The 22,329-nt window shown below is 46.8% G+C and overlaps 1 protein-coding gene across 1 annotated transcript; it reads left to right on the forward strand.

The window, feature by feature from the left end:
- Positions 1-17,989: 17,989 nt before the first annotated feature.
- Positions 17,990-21,548, forward strand: cd248a (CD248 molecule, endosialin a; the record flags this gene model as incomplete). The annotated part of the gene is made up of 2 exons (XM_083640193.1): positions 17,990-18,256; positions 19,428-21,548. 2 exons carry the CDS (start codon positions 17,990-17,992, stop codon positions 21,546-21,548), a joined length of 2,388 nt encoding a protein of 795 aa, XP_083496319.1.
- Positions 21,549-22,329: the final 781 nt, after the last annotated feature.

The raw sequence follows: 22,329 nt of genomic DNA on the forward strand, positions 1-22,329 counted from the left end.
ACATGTCTGGATGGGTTAAATGCAGAGGACGCTTTTCACCGGCCACCGTCAGCACGAGTGTGTTGTGGCCGCATGCATGTATTGTGGTGTTCGTGTGACAATAAAAGACGGGCTTGTCCCGTTACGAGAATAACAGATAGGTTGTCTGCGGTTGGATGTAAGCCTGTGTATCCATTCGTGAATATACAAGAGTGCATCTCTTGGCCAATTATGTTAAAACATCATTTAAGACGACTTCTGACTCCTGGCTCCACCTTTTGATCACAAGTGGTTTTCTTCAAGTGGTTCACTGTTTACCTTTTGGCTGTCAATTTCCATTCCACAACACATTTGTTATTTCTTTATGTCTTTGGGAGCTGGCTGAATATGTTGGGCTCGCATTGTAAAGAGTGTCCTGAATCGATTGCGGTGGAAAGGAGTCGCGGCGGCTTTGTTCGAGCGATTAAACAAATGAGTTGTTGCTTTGTGGTGCAGCCACGACTGCGTAAAACAAATCTTGCCACACTTGTAGTTTGTTCCAAGTCTGACTCCCATGTTCAGCAAATTTCCCTGGGAAATCGGGTTTTATACCGGAGTAGTACTCGGTCTGGAAGGTTTGGGAACCCCTTGTTTGAGATGTTTTGTGACTTGGCAGCAGAGCCCTTCAGTCCTGCTTGGCATTCCTCAGGTCAGGAGAAATGCTGCCTTGCAAGTTGCAACAGATGTTCTTCTTGCTAACCTGCATAATGAGGTGAAAGTGCCGGTTCCGCATTCTGACATCAGTCATTAACCGAGCTAATCGCGCACTGATTTCAGAGCACACCTTCACTTTGTTAGTGTCAGTCCCTTTAGTACACGCAGGCAGGTCGGTAGCAATAGCATGAGCTGTTTATGTGCCCATTCATTTTCTCATGTCAGAGGTAACGGATAGGAGGGCAGTCGTGGTGTGTTTGCGAGCGTGACTGTAGTGGTAATTCCCCCTCGCTGTGTATAAGCACTCAACCAGTCCTTCATCGCAATGTCAATAAAAGAGTCCCTGCTGACTATGAAAACAAAGTACCCAGTTAGACCAGGGCCTTCCACATTGTGTAAATTAAAACCATGTGTGTGTGTGTGTGTGTGTGTGTGTGTGTGTGTGTGTGTGTGTGTGACGTGTGCGTGTGCATGCCCGTGTGTGTGTATGTGTGACGTGTGCGTGTGTGTGTGGGTGAGAGATGTGTGTGAGATGTGTGTGTGTGATGTATGCGTGTGCATGCGTGTGTGTGTGTGTGTGTGTGTGTGTGTGTGTGTGTGTGTGCGCGTGTGTGTGTGTGTGTGTTGGGGGGTGGGTGGGAATGTTCTCATGATAGAAAGATGAGGAGCGTTCTCTGAGGAAATGATTTTGTTGGTTCTTCGAGGTGCAAACTCAGGATTAGGAGTTGGATTGTAGGGTTAAAGTGAGATGGGTATACGGTTGGTTTTGCTTGAAGAATCGCGATAGAATCGTGATCTCAGCAAGAAAATCGAAATTCTCATTTTGATCCAGAACCGTGCAGACCTACGTCGGGTTCCCAGCAGCGCACTCCCCAAGTGAAGTCGATTGGACGAATGGTCCATGAGATAAACCGCTTTTTGTGTTGGTCTTTTAGACTCGAGAAGCTAACCTTATCGCAGCCCGGGCCTGGCTCACCCTTGGGGGGGGGGGGCACACACACCCTCTCTTGGTGATTTCCAGTGGATCCAGAATCTGTTTCATCTCCCCAGCTCCCCCCCCCCTCCCTACCTCCTATCAGACATTCCTTACTCCCAGTCCCCATGCAGGTCGCCTTCAAAGAGGAGAGGTCATACCACAGTGCATGAATTAGATGAATGAGCAACCCAATCGCCAGAATAAAATGTCGGCAGTTTCTAAAATGTGCATGATGGCATTTTACCTTTCTGAAAAACCTACATCTCAACGAAAGTTTGAAACAAAACGGCGGTTATTTTGAAAACCTTGCTGCCTTTCAGATTAACGGTTAGGTTCATGTTAAATGTCATCTCAATGCATCTGCATGTTCCTGCTCGAGCCAATCCATGTCATAAGGTTCCTGCGGGTCCTTGAAGTCCTTGAAAGCTTGTGAATTTGGGGGGGGGGGGGGGGGGGGGGAATCAAGGCCTTGACGTTTTTTTTTAAATAGACATAATGAAGGCGCTTGAATCTATATTGTGCAAGAATAGAAATTGAAGTTATTTTTTGTTTACTTAACGCTAGGTAGGTTTAACACAGCAGAGTTGAGAAGTGTTCACACATTCAAGCCTCTCTCATAATTGTTTTCCTCAGTAATTACGGTAACCATAGTTTTGTCTCAAACTATGCCATGTCGGGTTCCTTGAATTTGAGGGAATTGGGGCCTGGAACGTCCTTGAATTTGATGTTTAAGAAGGTGTGGGAACCCTGTGATACTGCATCCTTTGTAACCCACTCTTTGAGCTCTGCAGGGACCCACGGAGCTCATTCTTTGCTGGTTGCTAGTCTAAACACACCCCAGGCCTGAGACGCATGACAGATCGCTAGCCAACTCTTTACACTCACTCACAGCACGCACGCACGCACGCACACACACACACACACACACACACACACACACACACACACACACACACTCACTCACTCACTCACTCACTCACTCACTCACTCACTCACTCACTCACACACACACACACACACACACACACACACACACACACACACACACACACACACACACAAAGTCTTACTTAAGTAACTTTTTTTCCGGTGTTATTCACATAGACTTACATGCATTTTCCTTGGAGACTTACCCTAACCCTAAGCATGACCACTACTTGCCTAAACCTAACCTTAACCTAACCTTAAAGCAGAATCCTTTTTTTGTCTTTTTACAATCTGGACGTTATTTCCAGGAGCTGTATTTAACCTAAACCTAACCCCAACGTTAACCTTAATCTAACCCTACAGTAAGTAACCTTAACCTTAACCACTTGGCCTAAAATCAGTAAAACCACACACCTACACACACACACACACACACACACACACACACACACACACACACACACACACACACACACACACACACACACACACACACACACACACACACACACAGACACACACACACACACACACACACAGCTCCTGTCTGACTCAGCCTACCTCCTGTCTGACTCAACCTACCTCAGACAGCAGCTCAGTCCCACCGTTTGAAGGGGAGACTTTACAAAGCCAAACCCCTGAGACACACACACACACAGCACGTACACACACACACACACACACACACACACACACACACACACACACACACACACACACACACACACACACACACACACACACACACACACACACACACACACACACACACACACACACACACACACACACACACACACACACACACACACCCACACAGAGGACATTGGACCCCAGGGAGACTAGCTGTCATCCAGGCAGCAGCTAATGGGGCTCCTTTTTAAAAAGCAATAAACAACACTTAAAGCGTCGACCCTTCTCCCCTTCTTCATCTCCCCTTCACAGCAATTTTGTCTCTTGTGAAAGGCAAAAGTCAGAGGTATGTATGGCAGAGAGTGAGGCCAAAGCCCTGCTATTGTCCTTTAAGCGTGGGAGGGGAGGAGACAGGCTCGTAAATGGGACGAAGAGACAGACGCCTCGTATTTTTCCGGTCCAACTTCACGAAAACTTGGAAACTGGAAATTTGAAAAATTAAAATGGGAATTGCATGTGTTTCCCTCAGCTGGAAAAATCCACCCCCTGAATGTAAGAAAAACACATCCACCAGAACAAGTGCAAACATTTGAGGCAGATGCTATTTGCAGTAGAAACTCACCGGTAGCGAGCAATGGACTCAAAATGGATTAAAAACTCACTCGGGTGCAGGGCAAGCAAAGAGCTCAGTAGTGAGAGAAAAATCCAGCACTCCAAATGTTCTTTCAGCAACAAACATTTGAGCCAAAGGCCTTCCTCAGCGTTGTGACTGAGGACACAACGCTGAGGATAGTCTCGGTTTCCAGACGTTTGGTGAGCGGCGCCAACAGCACCACCTAACCACCAAACGTCTGGGAATTTACTGTTCCAAATCTGGTTCAGAGCCCGGCGAGAACGGCCGGCAGCAGACACGCCTACATTTATTATTAGAATTTTATTTGGTAGCGGCAATGCAATGTTTCATAGTTCCAATATAGAGCAAGACACTGATGTGCTGCAAAGAGAGTTTATACCTGTTGTTTATTTTACAATAATTTTTCCTACCCGGAAGTGGTCCGCTTGCTACTGTGAAGTCATCAGCAGGCTCTGTAACATTAGCCTCGAGAGTCGGGCATATCGCTGGGGGAAAGACCTCTAGCCGCCAGGGCCGGATGAAACACGTCCTATTAACAGGTTATGTTTGTTTCTAAGTCATTAATATGTTTCTCCGCAAACGCGACAGCACCGGTTCTGCATGAGCGTCACTGCTCCCAGAAAGCAGGCCCGCCCACAACACTCATGATTGGTTCTCCGATGCAAGGCTTCCAACAGCACCACCTAACGTTATGAAAAGATTTAAATAGTAATATTCTCAGTCTTACAGTAGTGAAACGGATTAAGACTGAGAGCTGAGTCTACGCTGAGGAAGGCCTTTGGCTGAAACATCTTTTGCCATGGGTTTGCTGTTATGATGTCGTTTAAACAAGTGCTTCATGTTGTTTCGAAAGGATGGTTTAAGTCTGCATGTTCCTGTCCTACATTTGCTTGGTCAAATCAAAGCACGCGGAGAAAGTCCGCTTTTTCAACCACTTCTCAAAGTCATGGGAATTCTTCCACCCAGAGAAAGTACATTTTTCTACCATTTCTCATCCAGGCGTCAACTGACGGGACCATGACTCAGTGGATGGGCGTGAGATGGTGTGATATTCAAACATATATTAGACAGCAAGAATGATGTCTTTTCTGATTTGTGACTGTAATGTTATTCTTCAAATTAAACCACTAATTTGTCTAACTCGCAGACTAGGGTAAAAAAAAAAAAAGTGGCCCGGGAACTTGTCTCTGGTCGGCCCACTCTCCGGACGCGACAACGACAAAGCATTTGTTGATTATGGTCTGGGTCTTTAGAGACTTTCATTCCTGGATTCTTGAGATTTTTATGCAAATAACGTGACAGTACATCACAAAACAAGCCATTAAAATCCATTTAAGAACTATAAACCCCTTTGATTGTAGGCATTGCAACCATGAATATGAAATGAATGAATGAATGAATATGAATATGAATGAATTAATATGTGTGTTTTCATAGGCAGTGCAAGATGTGGCAGCCATACATACCCCCCCCACAGGGAGGTCCGGGGGCGTGGCTGTGGCCCCCTGGGAAGAAGATTTTGTACATTTTAAAGTAATACTGCATCAATCTGGTGCACTTTGAGAGCACAATGAAGAGGCGAGATGTAAGAACACATCACATTAAAGCTGCCGTTTGCTCTATTCATAAGTTTCGTTTTTTCGTCAATGAGGACTCACTCCCTCCTCCCCTCACTCCCCCCACTTTCAAAAATGTACCCATATGACTGTCTAAACTTTCTGGCAATGATATTGTCCTATGTATTCAGTAGGCTGAAACAAACCATTAAAAAAAGGGAAAACGAAAAGAAAGGTCTGTTGAGAAAAACTAAATTCCTTACTGCAGCCTTCTTCTTTTTGTATGCTGACTCCATACTTGTATTGTGGGAAAAGAGATATTTTGCCACGTCACTGCACCACCAGACCGTAACTCACCGGTGTAGGCTAATGCAGAAAATGGCCAATTTGTAAAAAAAGGCCAATTTCATTTCCAACAGAGCATCCACAGACTGCTCTGTCAGCACCATGCCTTCACTTTCAGGAGATACAGGTGTGCCTGTGTTGTATTATGGCCTGCACAACCCGTGCATTAGTTCATCATGTGTCTGAAATAACTCGACCGCATTCTGCATTGTGTGGAGCTGCTGCTGTGCGCCTGGGAGGGGTTGAGACTGCCTCAGTGTAGGTGAAGGGCTGAGTGGAAGTCCAGCGCTCTCAGAGAAGCAAAATGACAAGTGTTATATGATGGGGAGTGTGGGGTTTGCAAATGGAAGTTTTCCCTCTTTCATACTCTGAGGAGGATGAAAGTTACTACATACACCAAATAGTCCAGTTTTATTCCTATCAATATTCTGAAGGTTTTTGTTCATATATCATTCATAGCCTGATTTATCGAACATTGTTTTTGTGTGTTTTTTTCTTTCAAAATGAGTTTTCTTCTCATCCTCTGAGCCATGAAATCGCCACTTCAGTAGCACTTACACCACATTTTCCAGTTTTATTCCTATTTGTATTCTGAAGTATTTTATACATGTAGAGGTGTTTGTTCATATATCATTCATAGCCTGATTTATATGAAATTTTATTCATAAAAACATTGTGTGTTTTCTTCTTTCTTTTGGCAGTAATATGTCAACAAAATGAAACAAGAATTTTGAACCTGGCCATTGGCCATTGGCTTTTCCAATGTTCAGAATTCTGTCGAGGAAATGTATGCAAATTAGTGCATATTTTAGTAATAGTAATGCCTCATTTGCATATTTAAACATAAAATTGCAGAAAACTTGTAATACAAAATATAACCATCTTAAAAGTAATGCAATCAACTAGTGAAGTTTCATGGTGATATCTATTAGTTAGCATGTAACATTAGTTAAGGTGTCTCACCTTAATTACCTGGACATAACAATGCAACTGCATTGAGCGGAGCTGCTGTGCAGCTGAGAGTGGGACTGCATCAGGTGGAGGGCTGAATGTGTGTTACTGCAGAGTGGAGGTCAAAGGTCACAGAGAAGCAGATGACAAGCGTTATATGAGGGCGGGTGTGGGGCATCTCTGCTGCCTTTCTCTCACACTCTGAGACTCACACGCCATCACAGAGAGAGAGAGAGAGAGAGAGAGAGAGAGAGAGAGAGAGAGAGAGAGAGAGAGCAACCCACAGAATGAAATGCCAGCATTGTTCCATGGATATGTACAATCTCACGGTAAATTTAAAACAAAACGTCTGCCTTTTCATCTAATTTATTTGTGTAGGGGCAGATATACTGTACGTACGTACATATAATGTTTACAACATATATTTAAAACATCTGATGCCCTGTACCACAGCATTTATAGCCCAAGGCTAATCTGCAATGCCCGTCCCTACCTAGATGTAAATAAAAGTACCTGTTAAAAGCAAAATACAGTAAAATACAAAAAAAAAAAAAATACATTAAGCACAACAATAATGAGATACTCCTAAAATTGATTAATCGAAAAGTTAATAGCAAAGTGCAGAGAGCTATAAACATAAGGATGTCAGATTCAGTACAATTGGTTAATCAAACAGTTGGTACATCATGAAACAACATAATTGTCATACTGTACATGGGAGCATTTGTAAAACGCTCCCAGCTACGACCTAATTGGTTTCCTGTCGAGAATTGTTTTTGCACGATTGTAACCAGCTTGGTTACATTTCTAAAACATGGCATTTTATGTTTCTGCAAAGAGAAATTTGAAACAAAACAGTGATCAATTTGAAAACCTCGCTGCCTTTCCCATTATAAACACGAATAAAACAACTTGAACAACTTTGGTTTTGTTTGTTCACAACAGCAGCAGATAAAATTGAGAAAGATTAGCTGGGTGATTTATTGGCGTCTGGCACATTTCCAAAGTGGGGGGAAACAGTTTGTGCTTGGGCTCAGCGGAGATAATAGCCTCCAGTGCACATGGTGCTGGAAAGCCCCTTCATGAACAGTAATAGCCATCTTATCACAGTGTGAGCACTGCACATCTCACAAGAGGGTGCGCTCATTTGTTTCTTTAGGCAACTGGTGAATAAATAATGCTAAAGCTGTCCGTTGATACACATGAGGCCAGCTCGCCAGCAACGGAGTCATGGAAATTGATAAGGAAGAAGGAATGGCAGGCTGTTTGATATCACACAAATTAATTACTTCAATCAATCAGGTGACGCAGGAACAGCAAGCTCGAACACTGAGGACTTTCAGCAACAATAAAGCTGGCACGGACCCAGAGCGGAACCCTGTTGCACTCCACAGAGCAATTTCTACCAAGCTGTTCTGCCTCATTGCCTAATGTACTGCACATCACCCCATAATAATATGTTGGACGTAATGTATGTCATTTAGTGAGGGAGCAACGTAAACATGCCGTGTTGGTCAGAATGGAGCTATTCAAAACAACAGTTGGGGGGGGGTTTTACCGGCTGTTTTAGCAGGGGTTTTGGGGGTGGGAGTTAGCCTTGGACCTAGATGTTTGCTTTCCATCGCTGGCCAGCATGCCAAATGTCCAGATAGAATGCCTAGGATGCTCTGAGCTGATATTCGCATTTCATCACCTCCTGTAGTCCCATGATAAGAGACAGCTTTGATCTAGTGGCTGTCTGAGTGTGCAGTGTGACACCGGCGCTGTGGCTGTGCTGAATGTCCACCAACACCTGTGTGCGCAAACTGATATCACTGCTCCACTCGGGACCTTCAGCGGATTGTTTTTGCTGTCATGGCGAGATGGAGGAAACCACGGAGCAACCGATGGTCTCACTCGGAGTAAAATAGACCCTAAAGCAGACTAGCGTGATTGACAGGTCGCCTGTCCAGTGATCGTGGAGCTCGCGCACCATATTGGCAGGGGTCACAGGCACTGCAGCTCTGTGGGGAAACCCTGGTCTCACACTAGCTGCTTCTGGCTTTTTCTGTTAAATAAAGAAAGAAAAATGTTGGCCACAGTCAAAAATGCCAAATTCGAGGTTTCAAAACAGGAGTCGCAATGGGTGACATCACAATGGCTATTATATTTATTTATATGATTTATTATACGGTCTGCGAGTAAAACCTTAGCTGGACCTGAGTGTTCTGTACACCGATGCCAAATGGAACTATTTGTCCTGCATGCACACATCTGGCGAAACCTCCGCTGTCTACCTGGTGGGTGCAATGCATTTGAGTTTTGTCCCACAGACTTGCTACAGTTTTCGAAGTCTGTTGGGATAATGTCTAAATCCAAACCAAGCCCTAACCCTAAACTAAGCTTAACCCTAAATAGATTTAGGCTTAGCCTAAACCTAATTCTATCCTAAGTTTAACCCTAAACCTGCTAATCCTATAAACCTGCTCCTTGTAGAAGTGAGGACCGGCCAAAATGACCTCACTCCCCAAAAATGTCCTCACTCTTGATGGTTCTCACGAGGATAGAATAAGAACACACACACACACACGCACGCACACGCACACACGCACACACACACACACACACACACACACACACACACACACACACACACACACACACACATTCATGCATGTACAAAACAGACTGAGACGCATACCTACATGCATGGAATCCATACGCACAGATAGCACGCACACATATGGGCAGACAGATGGACACACACACACAGACGTACTGTCCAGAATATTCCATCATACCCCCAACTTTGAGTTCCTGACAGAGATCAGAGATGGGAAGTAACTAAGTACAAATACTTTGTTACTGTACTTAGGTAGGACTTTCATTCAGGTATCTGTACTTTACTGAGTATTTATTTTTCTGACAAATTGTAACTTTTACTCCCTACATTTTAACACAAATATCTGTACTTTCTACTCCTGGCATTTTCAAAACAGGCTCGTTACTTCAGTTTTAATGCATGACAGACAGACACAATGTGACATTGTTTGTCTCTCTCGTCTCGCGCTCTTCCAGCTATGTGCACCTTTTTTGTGTAAAAACCATTTCAATCATGAGAGACCAGTGGGTAAAATTGGACAAGCAAGCTTTATTCACAAATAGCATGGCAACTCGTTATGGCGTAATAACTCCATGGTAAGATGCCCCTCTCCTTGTGGTGAGAGAGGAGGGCATCTGCTCAGCCTAGAATAGAGAATCCCCCCCCAAAAGGAATTGAGCTAGATTTTTGGAGACTCCGGGCTCGAACCCAAGGATGCAGGAGATGGAAACAAAGGAATGTTTTGAAGTCTTTACCGACTCAAAATCACAAAACGGACACACAGTGTCCCACGAATAATAATACAAAGTCACCTTTAAGTATTCGAACATTTCCAGATCCAGTCAGGGAAAAGGCTTCAGTAATGCTAAACTAAAAGTTCACATCAGGCTTAACAACACGCAGGAGTAAAGCAGGTGTCAGAGTTTAGTTTTTCAAAGTCAATGTTTACAGTATCAGACAAGAACAAATTGTGATCCGGCACTTTCTGGCACGCAGGTAAACTCACATTAAGATTCAAGATATTTATTTATTGTCACAGAGTGTAGCAAGCACAAGGAGACGGAGGTGGAGCGGATCCGTGTAGTTTTCTTTGCTTTTAGATTTCCCCCCCGATTTTCTCCCCAACTGTACTTGGCCAATTTTCCCCCTGCTGCCCCGGTCGCTGCTCCACCCTCTCCCGATCTGGGGAGAGCCGTAGACTAGCACCATGCTTCCGCCGACACATGCACAGTTGCCAGAACGTAGCGCTATTCCCACCAGTTCCCTTCCGCCCTGAACAGGCGCCCCGACCAACCAGGGGAGGTGCTAGTGCAGCGACCAGGACACATACCCCTAATCTGGCTTCCCACCCGCAGACACCAGCCAATCGTGCCTGTATGGACGCCTGACCAAGCCGGAGGTAACACGGGGGCACGAACCTACGACCCTCATGTTGGTAGGCACGGAATATACCACTACACTAACTACCCGGACGCACCGGATCTGTGTAGTTTAACAGTGACAGTAAAATGAAGACTCAGCGATGGCAGTCTATGGATCAAGGTTAAAGTCGAGCTGAACTCATAAATGACTTTTCTTTTCTTTTAGTTCAAATACCTGGGTATGCAGTGCACCTATTTAATAATGTATGCAAACCAAATCACAAAAGTCTAATTTCTTTAGTTTTTCACACTTTTTCACATCAAAAGTTAATTTTTCAAGATTTCATTGATAACAGTAATGTACAGTTTGCTGACGTCACCCAGTACTATCAAATTTCTACCCCATTTCAACTACTACTAACTTGACCAATTGTTAGAAACATGAACACAAAACAAAAACTATAATCTCTAAGAATGCAAAGAAATGTAACTGGCTCGTTAAAATGCGTATTCCAGGGATATCGTATTTACAGAAATAGCGTAAAAGGCGCGCGCTTGAGAGCGTTTGAGAGCGTGGTTGTCAGGGGTCTGCCCTCGGAGATTCCAGGCGGGCGGGCACCACCCATTCATCGGATTGTCCGCTCCCTCCGCCCGAAGCAGCTGGCTGCCTGGTACTCCGCGGATCCCACTCGCGTAGCACGACAACACGCTGAATCCCACTCGATTTGGGCGTGGAACACGCCATGATTGACCAATGCCAAAGCCAGTCGACAGAATTGTCAAATCAAATCATCGACATGATACTATGGCCCGCCTCTCAATTTGTCATCTCAGACAAATTATGTTTTCAGTCTGAAACAGACTGCGACGCACGTGACGATACGGGTTCAGTTCGAATTTAAATAGGCCAGAAAACAGGTGTAAGACATCACAGATAATTGCAGACTGATAGCTACGATCTTCTCATAGCTCGCTGCCTCCTGCCTCCTGCAAACCAGCAACATGCCTAGAAATCCGCCGGGGCCTCGGGGAATCCTGGCGTGGATTCTGCTCCGTGGTGGAAGGAACTTTAGCGCTGCTGCCTTCAGCACCTTGGACAGTGCTCAGAGCCCGGCGTGCCGTGGATCAGGCGCCGCAATTAACGGGATTTCAGCACCTCGGAGAGTACTCAGTGGCTGGGCAGTTATCACACACAAATTATTAATCAAAATACAGATTTTATACATCTTAAACCAGTTTGGAGGGGATATTTTAAGTTTAATAATCTTCGGATTATATTAATATGATTAATGATTAATATGGTTTCGGCTTTGCACAGAAACAGCCGGTGTGATTTCAGAGCCTGTACTTTTTTAAACTTTTACTAAAACAAGTTGATTTTTTTTTTTTTACAAGTAACTGTACTTCTACTTAAGTAAAGCCTGTGTGTAGTTTTCCCATCTCTGCTTCCTGACAACCAGACATGACTCATCTCTAGGGCTGGACTTTGTGTGGGACCCGACCAAAATCCCACAGGACTTTGACGGAAATCTGACCCCTCCATCGTCCTGTTTCCCAATGGATGGGAAACCTATCAGCAGTCCAGCTTTGACTCTTCTTCTGTCTGTACTGCCTGTATAGTTCACAAGTCCTTCTGTCTGCACTGCCTGTATAGTTCACAAGTCTCTTCTGTCTGCACTGCCCATGTATAGTTCACAAGTCTCTTCTGTCTGCACTGCCCATGTATAGTTCACAAGTCTCTTGTGTCTGCACTGCCCATGTATAGTTCACAAGTCTCTTCTGTCTGCACTGCCCATGTATAGTACACAAGTCTCTTCTGTCTGTACTGCCATTATAGTTCACAAGTCCCCCGTATAGTTCACAAGTCTCTTCTGTCTGCACTGGCCATATACTTCACAAGTCTCTTCTGTCTGCACTGCCCTTATAGTTCACACGTCTCCCGTATAGTTCACAAGTCTCTTCCGTCTGCACTGCCTGTATAGTTCATAAGTCTCTTCTGTCTGCACTGGCCGTATAGTTCACAAGTCTCTTCCGTCTGCACTGCCTGTATAGTTCACAAGTCTCCCGTATAGTTCACAAGTCTCTTCCGTCTGCACTGGCCGTGTAGTTCACAAGTCTCTTCTGCCTGCACTGGCCGTATAGTTCACAAGTCTCTTCCTTCTGCACTGCCTGTATAGTTCACAAGTCTCTTCCGTCTGCACTGCCTGTATAGTGCACAAGTCTCTTCCGTCTGCACTGCCTGTATAGTTCACAAGTCTCTTCTGTCTGCACTGGCCATATAATTTACAAGTCTCTTCTGTCTGCACTGCACCTATAGTTCACAAATCTCTCCTCTGTCTGCACTCCCCGTATAGTTCATAAGTCCAAAGTTGTGAAAGTGCACAACCCAGAAAAGTGTTTTACAAGACTGGAGGTGCTGCGCCTCCCTTAATGGAATGTAGGGTTGCAAAGAGGTGGACAATTTCCGGTAAGTTTCCGGAAACCTTCTGGAAATTTTCCATGGGAAGAAGTTTGGGAATTTTGGAAATTTTGATTTCCAAAATAGTTCCTACATGAAACTGCTCACAACAAAGTCTGCGCATTATCTTAAGTAACCGGGTCATGATTTCTGGAAAGAGACAATGCTGTTGAGTTTTTCAAATGTATTTTTTTGGTGCTTCGAGCACTACAAGCCGAGTGCCATCCAGTTCCATTGTATTCAGGAATAGGCAGACATCTCTGCGGCCGATATCTCCAAAACTCAGGCAACTATCCCAAAATGATATAGATGGATAAATAGCACTACAGGTGAGATGAAAAATATGTATTTTGGATTTTAGGGTGAGCTGTCCCTTTAAAGCTTTCTGTTGTATGCAGTGAGGGAGCTGACGAGCATTTTCTCTGCAGTCCAGCTGAACAGATTCCCTGATTATTAATAGCAGATAATAATGTTGTTCTAACACAGAACCCCTCTCGCACATCAACTCCTCCCTGTCTGCCATTAAAGCCTGCATGCAACAACACTTCCTACAACTCAACAGTGAAAAAATTGAACTTTTCATTGGCTCTAAGTCCACCCTCTCCAAAACCCACAACCCCACCCTCACCATCGATGAGACCACTGGCTCCCCATCCTTGGCGTGATCCTCGAACCCCACCCTTTCCCCTGAGCCCCACATCCGTCAAATCGTCAAATCCTCCTCCTACAAATATCACAAAGATCCGCCCCCTCATGACAGGGACCAACAACTAATCATAATAAAAAATCCACACATTCTACTGTACTTACTGTACATAATGGACAAAAAGCGTCCCTATAGGGTTTGTCTATAGTGTACTTACTTAGCATGTGACATTGCACAATAACAAAAAAAATGGTCAAATTCAATGTTGCTGCCAGTCACTGACATATCTTAGGCCCTGTTAATCCATCCGCCAAAAAAACTTTTAAATTTTTTAATTTAAAATTTTGCATTTATGGGATAGGAAATAATTCACTTTTTGTGCCTTTATAATTATAATTATGTAAACAGACTGGTATTTAAGGGGTTAAAATTCTGAGTAGGACTAAAATGTTGCTCCCATGTTGAGAGGTGAGCCTACTAATAAAGAAAATGTGTGTGTGGGGGACGGGGACGAGGACGATACATCCTACTGTACTTACTGTACATCAAAGACAGAATCCGTCTCCAACATGGGGAGGCGACAGTGTCCATTACTAAGGCCCAAGGGTTAATTATGCTGTCCACTCAAGCATCGCGGGGACTGGAGACAATCTGTGGCGCGCTGATGGGTGCTGTGCAACAGGCGTGAAGGGACTTGTTAAAAGGTTTTTAGCGAGTGTGTGCTAACTGCTAACGGAGGTTATGATCGTTAAACACCGGTTAACCTCAAAACGTCAGGCTGCCATAAAGAGTATAGCTGGCTGAATGAGGGCGCCTGGTTTAACTGCTGTCACAGAGTGGAGGACAAATGGCCTGGTTCGCCCCTGGCTTAAGTTCCACCGAGCTGAGGCACGGGGTGGGGGTGAGGGGGGGTGTCTCACTATAATGCAAAACACATATATCTTGTCACAGATTTGTCTGGTTCTCATGACAATTTCTCCATCATGGGAACCATGAAAGTAATAATTTGCAATGCCATTACATTGATATTTTGCTTCCATCTATCCGATTGATGTAACACTGATGTAATAGTGATTCAACCTATATATCCAGTTCATGACAGCTTTTCCATTTGCTGTTTCAAAACAGCCTGTGTCTGGTAGCTCTTCCCTGGGAAAACTCCTCTGGTGCACAGGAAGTGATGAGTTTTACAGTTTGAAATAAACAGAACGTTGTCACAGTCTGTGACCAAAGATGGCGTAGGACAAATTCTGAAATGACAGTGTCAGAAATGTAGGGTGGTGGCAGCTACGACGGTGTCCGATAACAACCAATAGAAATGCTGCATGATCATATCAGTATATAGACCCTAAATGCTAGTAGAGGCTAATAAATAGTTGACGCTCTCTCGCAAAATCGGCATCCCTCTGTTCCCTATAGCCACGACCGGGTCCACATTCCCCTCCTCCTCCTCCTCTTCTTCTTTGGTTGTTTTTCCAGACATAAATTCCACTTTGCATTCTTGTTTATCTTCCACTATAGCGGCGTAGAGAGAGAGACGCATGCTGTGTAAGTTGGGCGCGTGCTGAGCTGATGACCGCAGACTCTTGTGTATCGACGTGCGTCTCATTACATTACATTACGTCATTTGGCAGACGCTTTTATCCAAAGCGACTTACAATAACACATTTTTGTCAGCAATAGAGCAATCAACTATGCAACACAGTCTATGACAACTACAACTTCTGAAGGAATAGTGGTAAAGTTAAGTTAGTAATTTTTTTTTTTTTTTTTTAGAGAGAGAAAGAAGTTAGTTCAAGAAGGGCCCAGCTGGAGCCTGAAAAGGTGTGTCTTTAGTCTTTTCCGAAAGATCGGCAGTGATTCAGCCGTCCTGACTGAAGGTGGAAGCTCATTCCACCATTGAGGTGCCAGGGACGAGAAGAGTCGCGATCGGGGGATGAGCGGCTTTTTTGCCCCCGTAGCGAAGGAGGGGCGAGAGGCGTCCTGCACTAGTATCACCTGCGATCCAGTCGGTGTCGTCATTGTGTCTATCACACACCTGTGTCTACAAACCGGACGTCCTACCCAAGTTCATTAGACTCATCACACAGTTTGGCCTAGCAGCAAATAAATGTATATCATCGCTAAACTCTTACGGTCTGGGCGGCCTGAAGTGACGAAGTCCCGGGGTTCAAGTCCAAGTCATAAAAATTGTACTCTGAGTCCAGGGCACCCCACCCCCCCAGTTCCTCCCGTTTCTCAAATAGTGCAGTAGGCCTATGCACCATTTGGGCTCTGAAACAACATTGAGGTGGATTTATTATGGCCCTCACAGAGTTTTCTACTACTTCCTCTGCCCCCCCCTCCCCTCCCCTCAGAGCCGCTACCCCCTTTTAGAAACATACGTCTCCATTTCAGCAGCCGAGCGTTGTTTTCCTAGCGGCGCCCGGAGGCCCTCTCCTCCTCTCCTCCTCTGCACCAGTGACCCCGGCAACTTTCACTGCTTCCCCATCCAGAACCAATATGAGACTTTACTAAACCATTGTTGTTTTTAACGTAGCTGCAGGAACGGGTGTCTTCTTTCTGGCCCGGGGTTGTAGGCTAGCGTTAGCGTAGCATGACAGACAGACAGACATGTGGAAATAGATTGTCTGAAGTGAACTCCCCCGTTTGGTTCCTTTCTATTCGGCCTTGAGAGAAATCAACAACCACTCAAGCAATACGTACGCAGATACCTACATGAAACCTTCCGGGGGGAACCCAAACCTTGGCAGTGTATGTTGAGGAGTCGGACCTATATACTGTCTTACTGAAACAATCCATCAGACCGTATAGAAACAATTTAGGTTGATTTGAAACTCTTGTGACCAACAAACAAATATTGTGAATATTTTCTGTGCATTAACATGAAGGAATGTCTACTACTCATAATGTGAACTAATCAGTGCTAACACTGTATGCTAATACAGGAGTGAGGATATAATACAGTACATGCTTTGAATTGCTCCATAAGAGACTTGGGACTTGTTTGGATTTGCAAAAAATGAGCTGTGGTGCAAATATACAGGAGGCGGAACCCGGTCTTGCAATTAAAATATTAACTTTTATTGCCCATAAAAAATTACATCTAAAAAAATAGTTGGAATAAATGTGGCTTGGCAACATCAGTCTGATTGTCTCTGGCTGGATCACTCTGGAGCCCACGCAGACGCAGGTGAGCCGGAGAGCAATCTGCAATAGCTGGGCCCTCCATGAGGACACCGTGTCCGTGTCAGTTCTATGAAGATTCCGTGACCGCGGAGTCAAACCAAATGAAACTGCGACATGAGCATAATCTGTTGAAAGGTAGAGTCAAGAAAACTGAAGTGACCGATTCACAAGTGGAGTTAAAGACTAGAGGAGAAGATGACAAAGAAGATTGTTGGTACAAGGGAATAATTATGTTTGAGTAATTACTCAGTCTCGTTTGAATTGCTGGAGGTAACAAAAAACATTTGTCAGTACCACAATAACTGTGTGTGTGTGTGTGTGTGTGTGTGTGTGTGTGTGTGTGTGTGTGTGTGTGTGTGTGTGTGTGTGTGTGCATGCGTGCACACAAGGAGGGGTAAATGGCAGAGGACCAAACTATGTCCATAAACGGGCTTATGAAAACCATACGACATGCTCTGCAAAAGAACGAAATGCACAGATCGCTGCACCTCCCCCCATTCTCTCACATTCACACACACACACACACACACACACACACACACACACACACACACACACACACACACACACACACACACACACACACACACACACACACACACACACACACATCTCCATAGTCCCCCCACCCCCACCGCATCTTCCAAAAACATACAATCCTTTTCTTCGACTCCCTCTCCCCTTCTGCCCACCCTCCTCGCAAGACCTCCCTCACCCCTTCTCTCCTTCTCTCCCTCCTTCTCTCCCTCCCTCCCTCCCTCCCTCCCAAATCTGGGGACAATCTGCAAGCACTCAACTCCAGCGCAGAGCTGTTTGAGCCGCGCAGAGTGAAGAGCACAGAGGAGACTGTAAGACAGGACGACAGACGGGGGGAAAACTAATGAGCCCAAATGAAGGGAGAAAAGTTCAGATAGACGACAAAGGCAGCGAAGACAAACAACTACCGCTGTAGAGAGTTTCAAAGGCAAGTACAAGTGTGAAGAAAGTTAGGGTGAGAGACATCCAGTTAGAGAGAGCAACAGACAGAGAGAGAGAGAGAGCAGAGAGTGGCGAGTGAAGAATGGGCTCCCTGGTACTTCTCCTCATCTCCCAGCTGACCTGGTTCTTGGGAGTTCCTCCAGCCTTGGCCCAGGAGCTCAGAGAGAGAGATGCCCTGTGCAACCCGGATGGCTGCTTCGTGGTCTACTTCCAACGCAAGACCTTCCTGGACTCCTGGAGGGCCTGCAAGGAGAAAGGTGGCAACCTGGCTACCGTCAAACGGCAGGAGGAAGCCCACACCATCGCCGCTCTCTTCTCACAGGTGGACCTGCGCCACTCCCGCACCAAGGTCAGAGATGGGAAGTAACTAAGTACAAATACTTTGTTCCTGTAGCCTACTCGAGCAGGATTTTCAGGTATCTGTAGGCTACTTTAATGAGTATTTATTTTTCGGACAACTTGTTTTTTTTGAGCTAGTTACTTTAGTTTTAATGCAAAACAAAAATGATGTAAGATTGTTTCGTCTCGTGCTCTTCCAGCTTTCACGCATTATGTGCACCTTTTCTGTGGAAAAACCACTTCACACAAATTATTAATCAAAGTAGCCTAGTAGCAGCCTGTAGAAAGTAGTTTGAGAAGGAATAAGTCACATGTTACATTAGTAAGTAGTTTGTGAAGGAATAAGTAACATTAGTATTTTTTTATGAAAAGATGTTAGTTCAAGTAGGGCCCAGGTGTAGCCTGCAAAGGTGAGTTTTTAGTCTCCGCCAAAAGATTGGCAGCGATTCGGCCGTTCTGACCGAAGGGGGGAGCTCATTCCACCATTGTGGTGCCAGCGACGAGAAGAGTCGCAATCGGGACGATCCCATGTAGCGGAGGAGGGGCGAGGCGATCTGGACGGGTGGAGGAGCAGGGCGCGGTTTGGAACCTGACCATAGATTGCAGATAAGGAGGGGCTGTTGTGTGGACTGCCCTGTAGGCCAGTACCAGTGTCTTGAGTTTGATGTGTGCCAAGATGGGAAGCCAGTGAAGGTCACGGAAGAGGGGAGTGACATGAGAGAATTTAGGTTGGTTGAACACCAGACGGGCTGCAGCGTTCTGAATGAGCTGAAGCGGTCGGATGGCCGAGGCAGAAGAACATTGCAGTAGTCCAGGCGGGAGATGACAAGTGACTGGACCAGGAGTTGTGTCGCTTCCCTCGTGAGAAACGGACGGATTTTGCGGTTGTTGTACAGGGAGAACCTACAGGAGCGGGCAGTCGCTGCGATGCAGGCCGAGTTGGACAGCTGGTTGCCTAGGATCACTCCAAGGTTCTTAGCTGTCTGGGCAGACATCCAGGCACCAATGTCTTTGAGGCATGCAGCGATACATGCCTCGATTTGGGTGTCTGAGGGGGGGGAGAGGTAGAGCTGAGTAAACAAGTTGAATCACTACTTTTACTTTTAGCAGAGTAATTTGTTTTTACACAAGTAACTGTACTTAAGTAAAGAATGTGTCTACTTTTCCCATCTCTCACCAAGGTCCAGGTCTGGATCGGCCTCCAGCGCCAGCCTCGCCAGTGCACCGCCTCGCGCCCGCTCAGGGGCTTCTCCTGGACCACAGGAGACCAGGATACCCAGTACACCAACTGGCAGAAGGAGGAATCTCCCGGCGCATGCTCGGCGCCCCGCTGTGTGGCGATGGGCTACAGCACGACCGCTCACGAGCAGCACCAGAACTTCAAATGGCTGGACGGTTCCTGCTCCATCCCTGTAGATGGCTATCTGTGCCATTACGCCTACAAAGGAATGTGTGGCGCCTTGTGGAGCGAAGGGGGTGGTAACACCCTCTACACTACGCCCTTTAACCTTCTCAGCACGCTGCTCACCCATGTGCCCTTTGGATCTGTGGCCACCGTGCCCTGCCCGGCAGGCACCAAGGATGAGCAGTCGGTTCTGTGCATGCTGCGGGAGGACGGCTCGGTGGGCTGGTCGCGAGAGGCGCCCCTCTGCTCCGATCCCCCCGTCTCACAGGACTGGTGCGGGCAGGACAACGGCGGCTGCGAGCATTTCTGCAGAGAGGCCGGTGCCCACTACTACTGCGAGTGTTCCGACGACTTCCAACTGGGCGAGGACGGGCAGAGCTGCGATCTGGCCGACGTGTGCCAGGGCGCGCCCTGCGAGTTCGAGTGCCTGCCGCTCTCAGACGGCTACCGCTGCGCGTGCCCCGAGGGCTACATGCTGGCACCGGACGAGCGCGGCTGTCTGGATGTGGACGAGTGCCTCCAGAGCCCGTGCGAGCAGCTGTGCGTGAACGCTCCCGGCACCTTTGAGTGTCGCTGCCGCGAGGGCTACCGCTCGGACCAGGACCGAGAGTGCGAGGACGTGGACGAGTGCATGAACGAGCCGTGCGAACACGCCTGCGAGAACACGCCGGGCTCCCATATCTGCCACTGCCACCTGGGGTTCTCCCCGCTGCCCGAGGAGCCCAGCCAATGCCAGGACACCGACGAGTGCCAGATCGCCGGGACCTGTGAGCAGATGTGTGTGAACTACGAGGGTGGATTTGACTGCTACTGTGAGGTGGGCTACGAGCTCATGTCTGATCAGTTCTCCTGTCGGAAGATAGGAGAGGGGGACGTCCAAGCCGCGGTCACTCCTCCCTTCCCTTGGGTCACGCACAACCCCGGACCTGTATGGGACCCCCTGGACCCCGACTACCACTGGAGCCCTGAGCAGAGCCCCACTGACTGGCCCCCAGAGGTGGATGACTCTCTGGACTGGTTGACTGACCCACCCGAAGTCCTCGGTTCGGATGTAATTTGGGTCACCAGTGCCCCTCAGGAGGAACTGCCCTTCCACCCGACACCGGACGCGCCAACACAGGAGCCGGAGGAAGAGGATGACATGGATAGGGGGGAAGCTGGGCCATACTGGTTTGACACTGGTGACAGAGCTGAGTTTGGATTGACAGCTATTTTCACGTCCACCCAGTCGCCACCCACCACCAACCCTACCTTTACCCCTACCTCGGACTGGTACGAAGATGAGGAGGAGGAGGAGACCACCCCCGGGCTTTCTATCCTTCCCACCTCCACCATCTCTGAAGGTGCCTGGAACTGGCTCTGGAACAGCCCCACCCCTGCCAGCCAGGAGCCAGGAGACCAGGCCCCCGTGGATCCAGCAACAGACCGGGAAATCCCCGCTCATACTAGTTATCACGAGGAAGAGGAGGATGAAGATTACACCACTATGGATTACTCCCAGGTCCCAATGCAGGAGGTGGATGGGGTGGAGAGGGTGGAGCAAGATGACAACATAAACCACCAAGCTGCTCCCACCCAGCCTGCAGCCTCCCAACCAGCCCCGAGTGAGGGCTCGGAGGGGGGCGAGGGCGAAGGCTCGGAGGGGGGTGAGGGCACGGATCCTCCAGTCCAGCCCGACAAGGAGCAGAAGCAGGGGAGCAGCTGGCTCCTGGTGGGGCTCCTGGTGCCCATCTGTATCTTCACTGTGGTGATGGTCGCTCTGGGCATCGTCTACTGCAGCCGCTGTGCCCTGCAGCCACGCAACAAGAGCGCCCAAGACTGCTACCACTGGATCTCAGGGGCCCACGACAAGCAGGGCGCCCCCGACCCCACGGCAGGGGTCAAGTCCCATGTTTAAACAGACAGGGGCACAAGATAATAATGTACATAAACAGACTCTATAGAGTGCCAAAGTCACGCTCTTTCCTGGGTTAGTCATACGAACCAAGGAATTTCATCCACCATTTTTTTTTATTATCTACATTTAAGTAAACTCTTTATAAAAAATAGTTTTATAAAGAAAAAATAGTTTAAAAATATTTTTTTTTAAGTATTTGCTGCCGGGCCGCAAGGAAGCTATATTCGGCAGGGCGCAAGAGAGGGATAGAGACAGAGAGCACACACGCACGCGCGCACGCGCACGCACGCATGCACGCACACACACACACACACACACACACACACACACACATACCTATAGTGTGCATAAAGAGAGGGGGGAGCGTGAAAATTTAAGTAAAAAGACAGGAGCGCAAGCAGAGGATCATTAAACATTGTGCTTATTTCCAGCACAGATTAAAAAGACCCCTCGCTGGATTGGTCATTTGCACGTCGGGTTATAATGCACACTACTTTAGTGTAGCAAAAAAGACGAGTAAGTGAAATCAAAGTGTTGCAAAATGCATTTCTATCTTGTGGCCATCCACAATGATATGTAGGCTATCCATTACGTCTCACAGACATGAGAGAGGACGAGAAGAAATAATCACTGTGCAATGTGTGGGAGACACATTGCTGAGTTCATGTTGATTATCTTCATACACCCTGTGTATTTGATACCGTATCCAAACGTATGAACTATGAGCTATGTGTTTAATATACAACCCCAACCCCCTCCCCCACGGTCCGCAGCAATATTG

This window comes from Poromitra crassiceps, assembly GCF_964638095.1.
Source record: "Poromitra crassiceps genome assembly, chromosome: 7".
Taxonomy (NCBI): Eukaryota; Metazoa; Chordata; class Actinopteri; order Beryciformes; family Melamphaidae; genus Poromitra; species Poromitra crassiceps.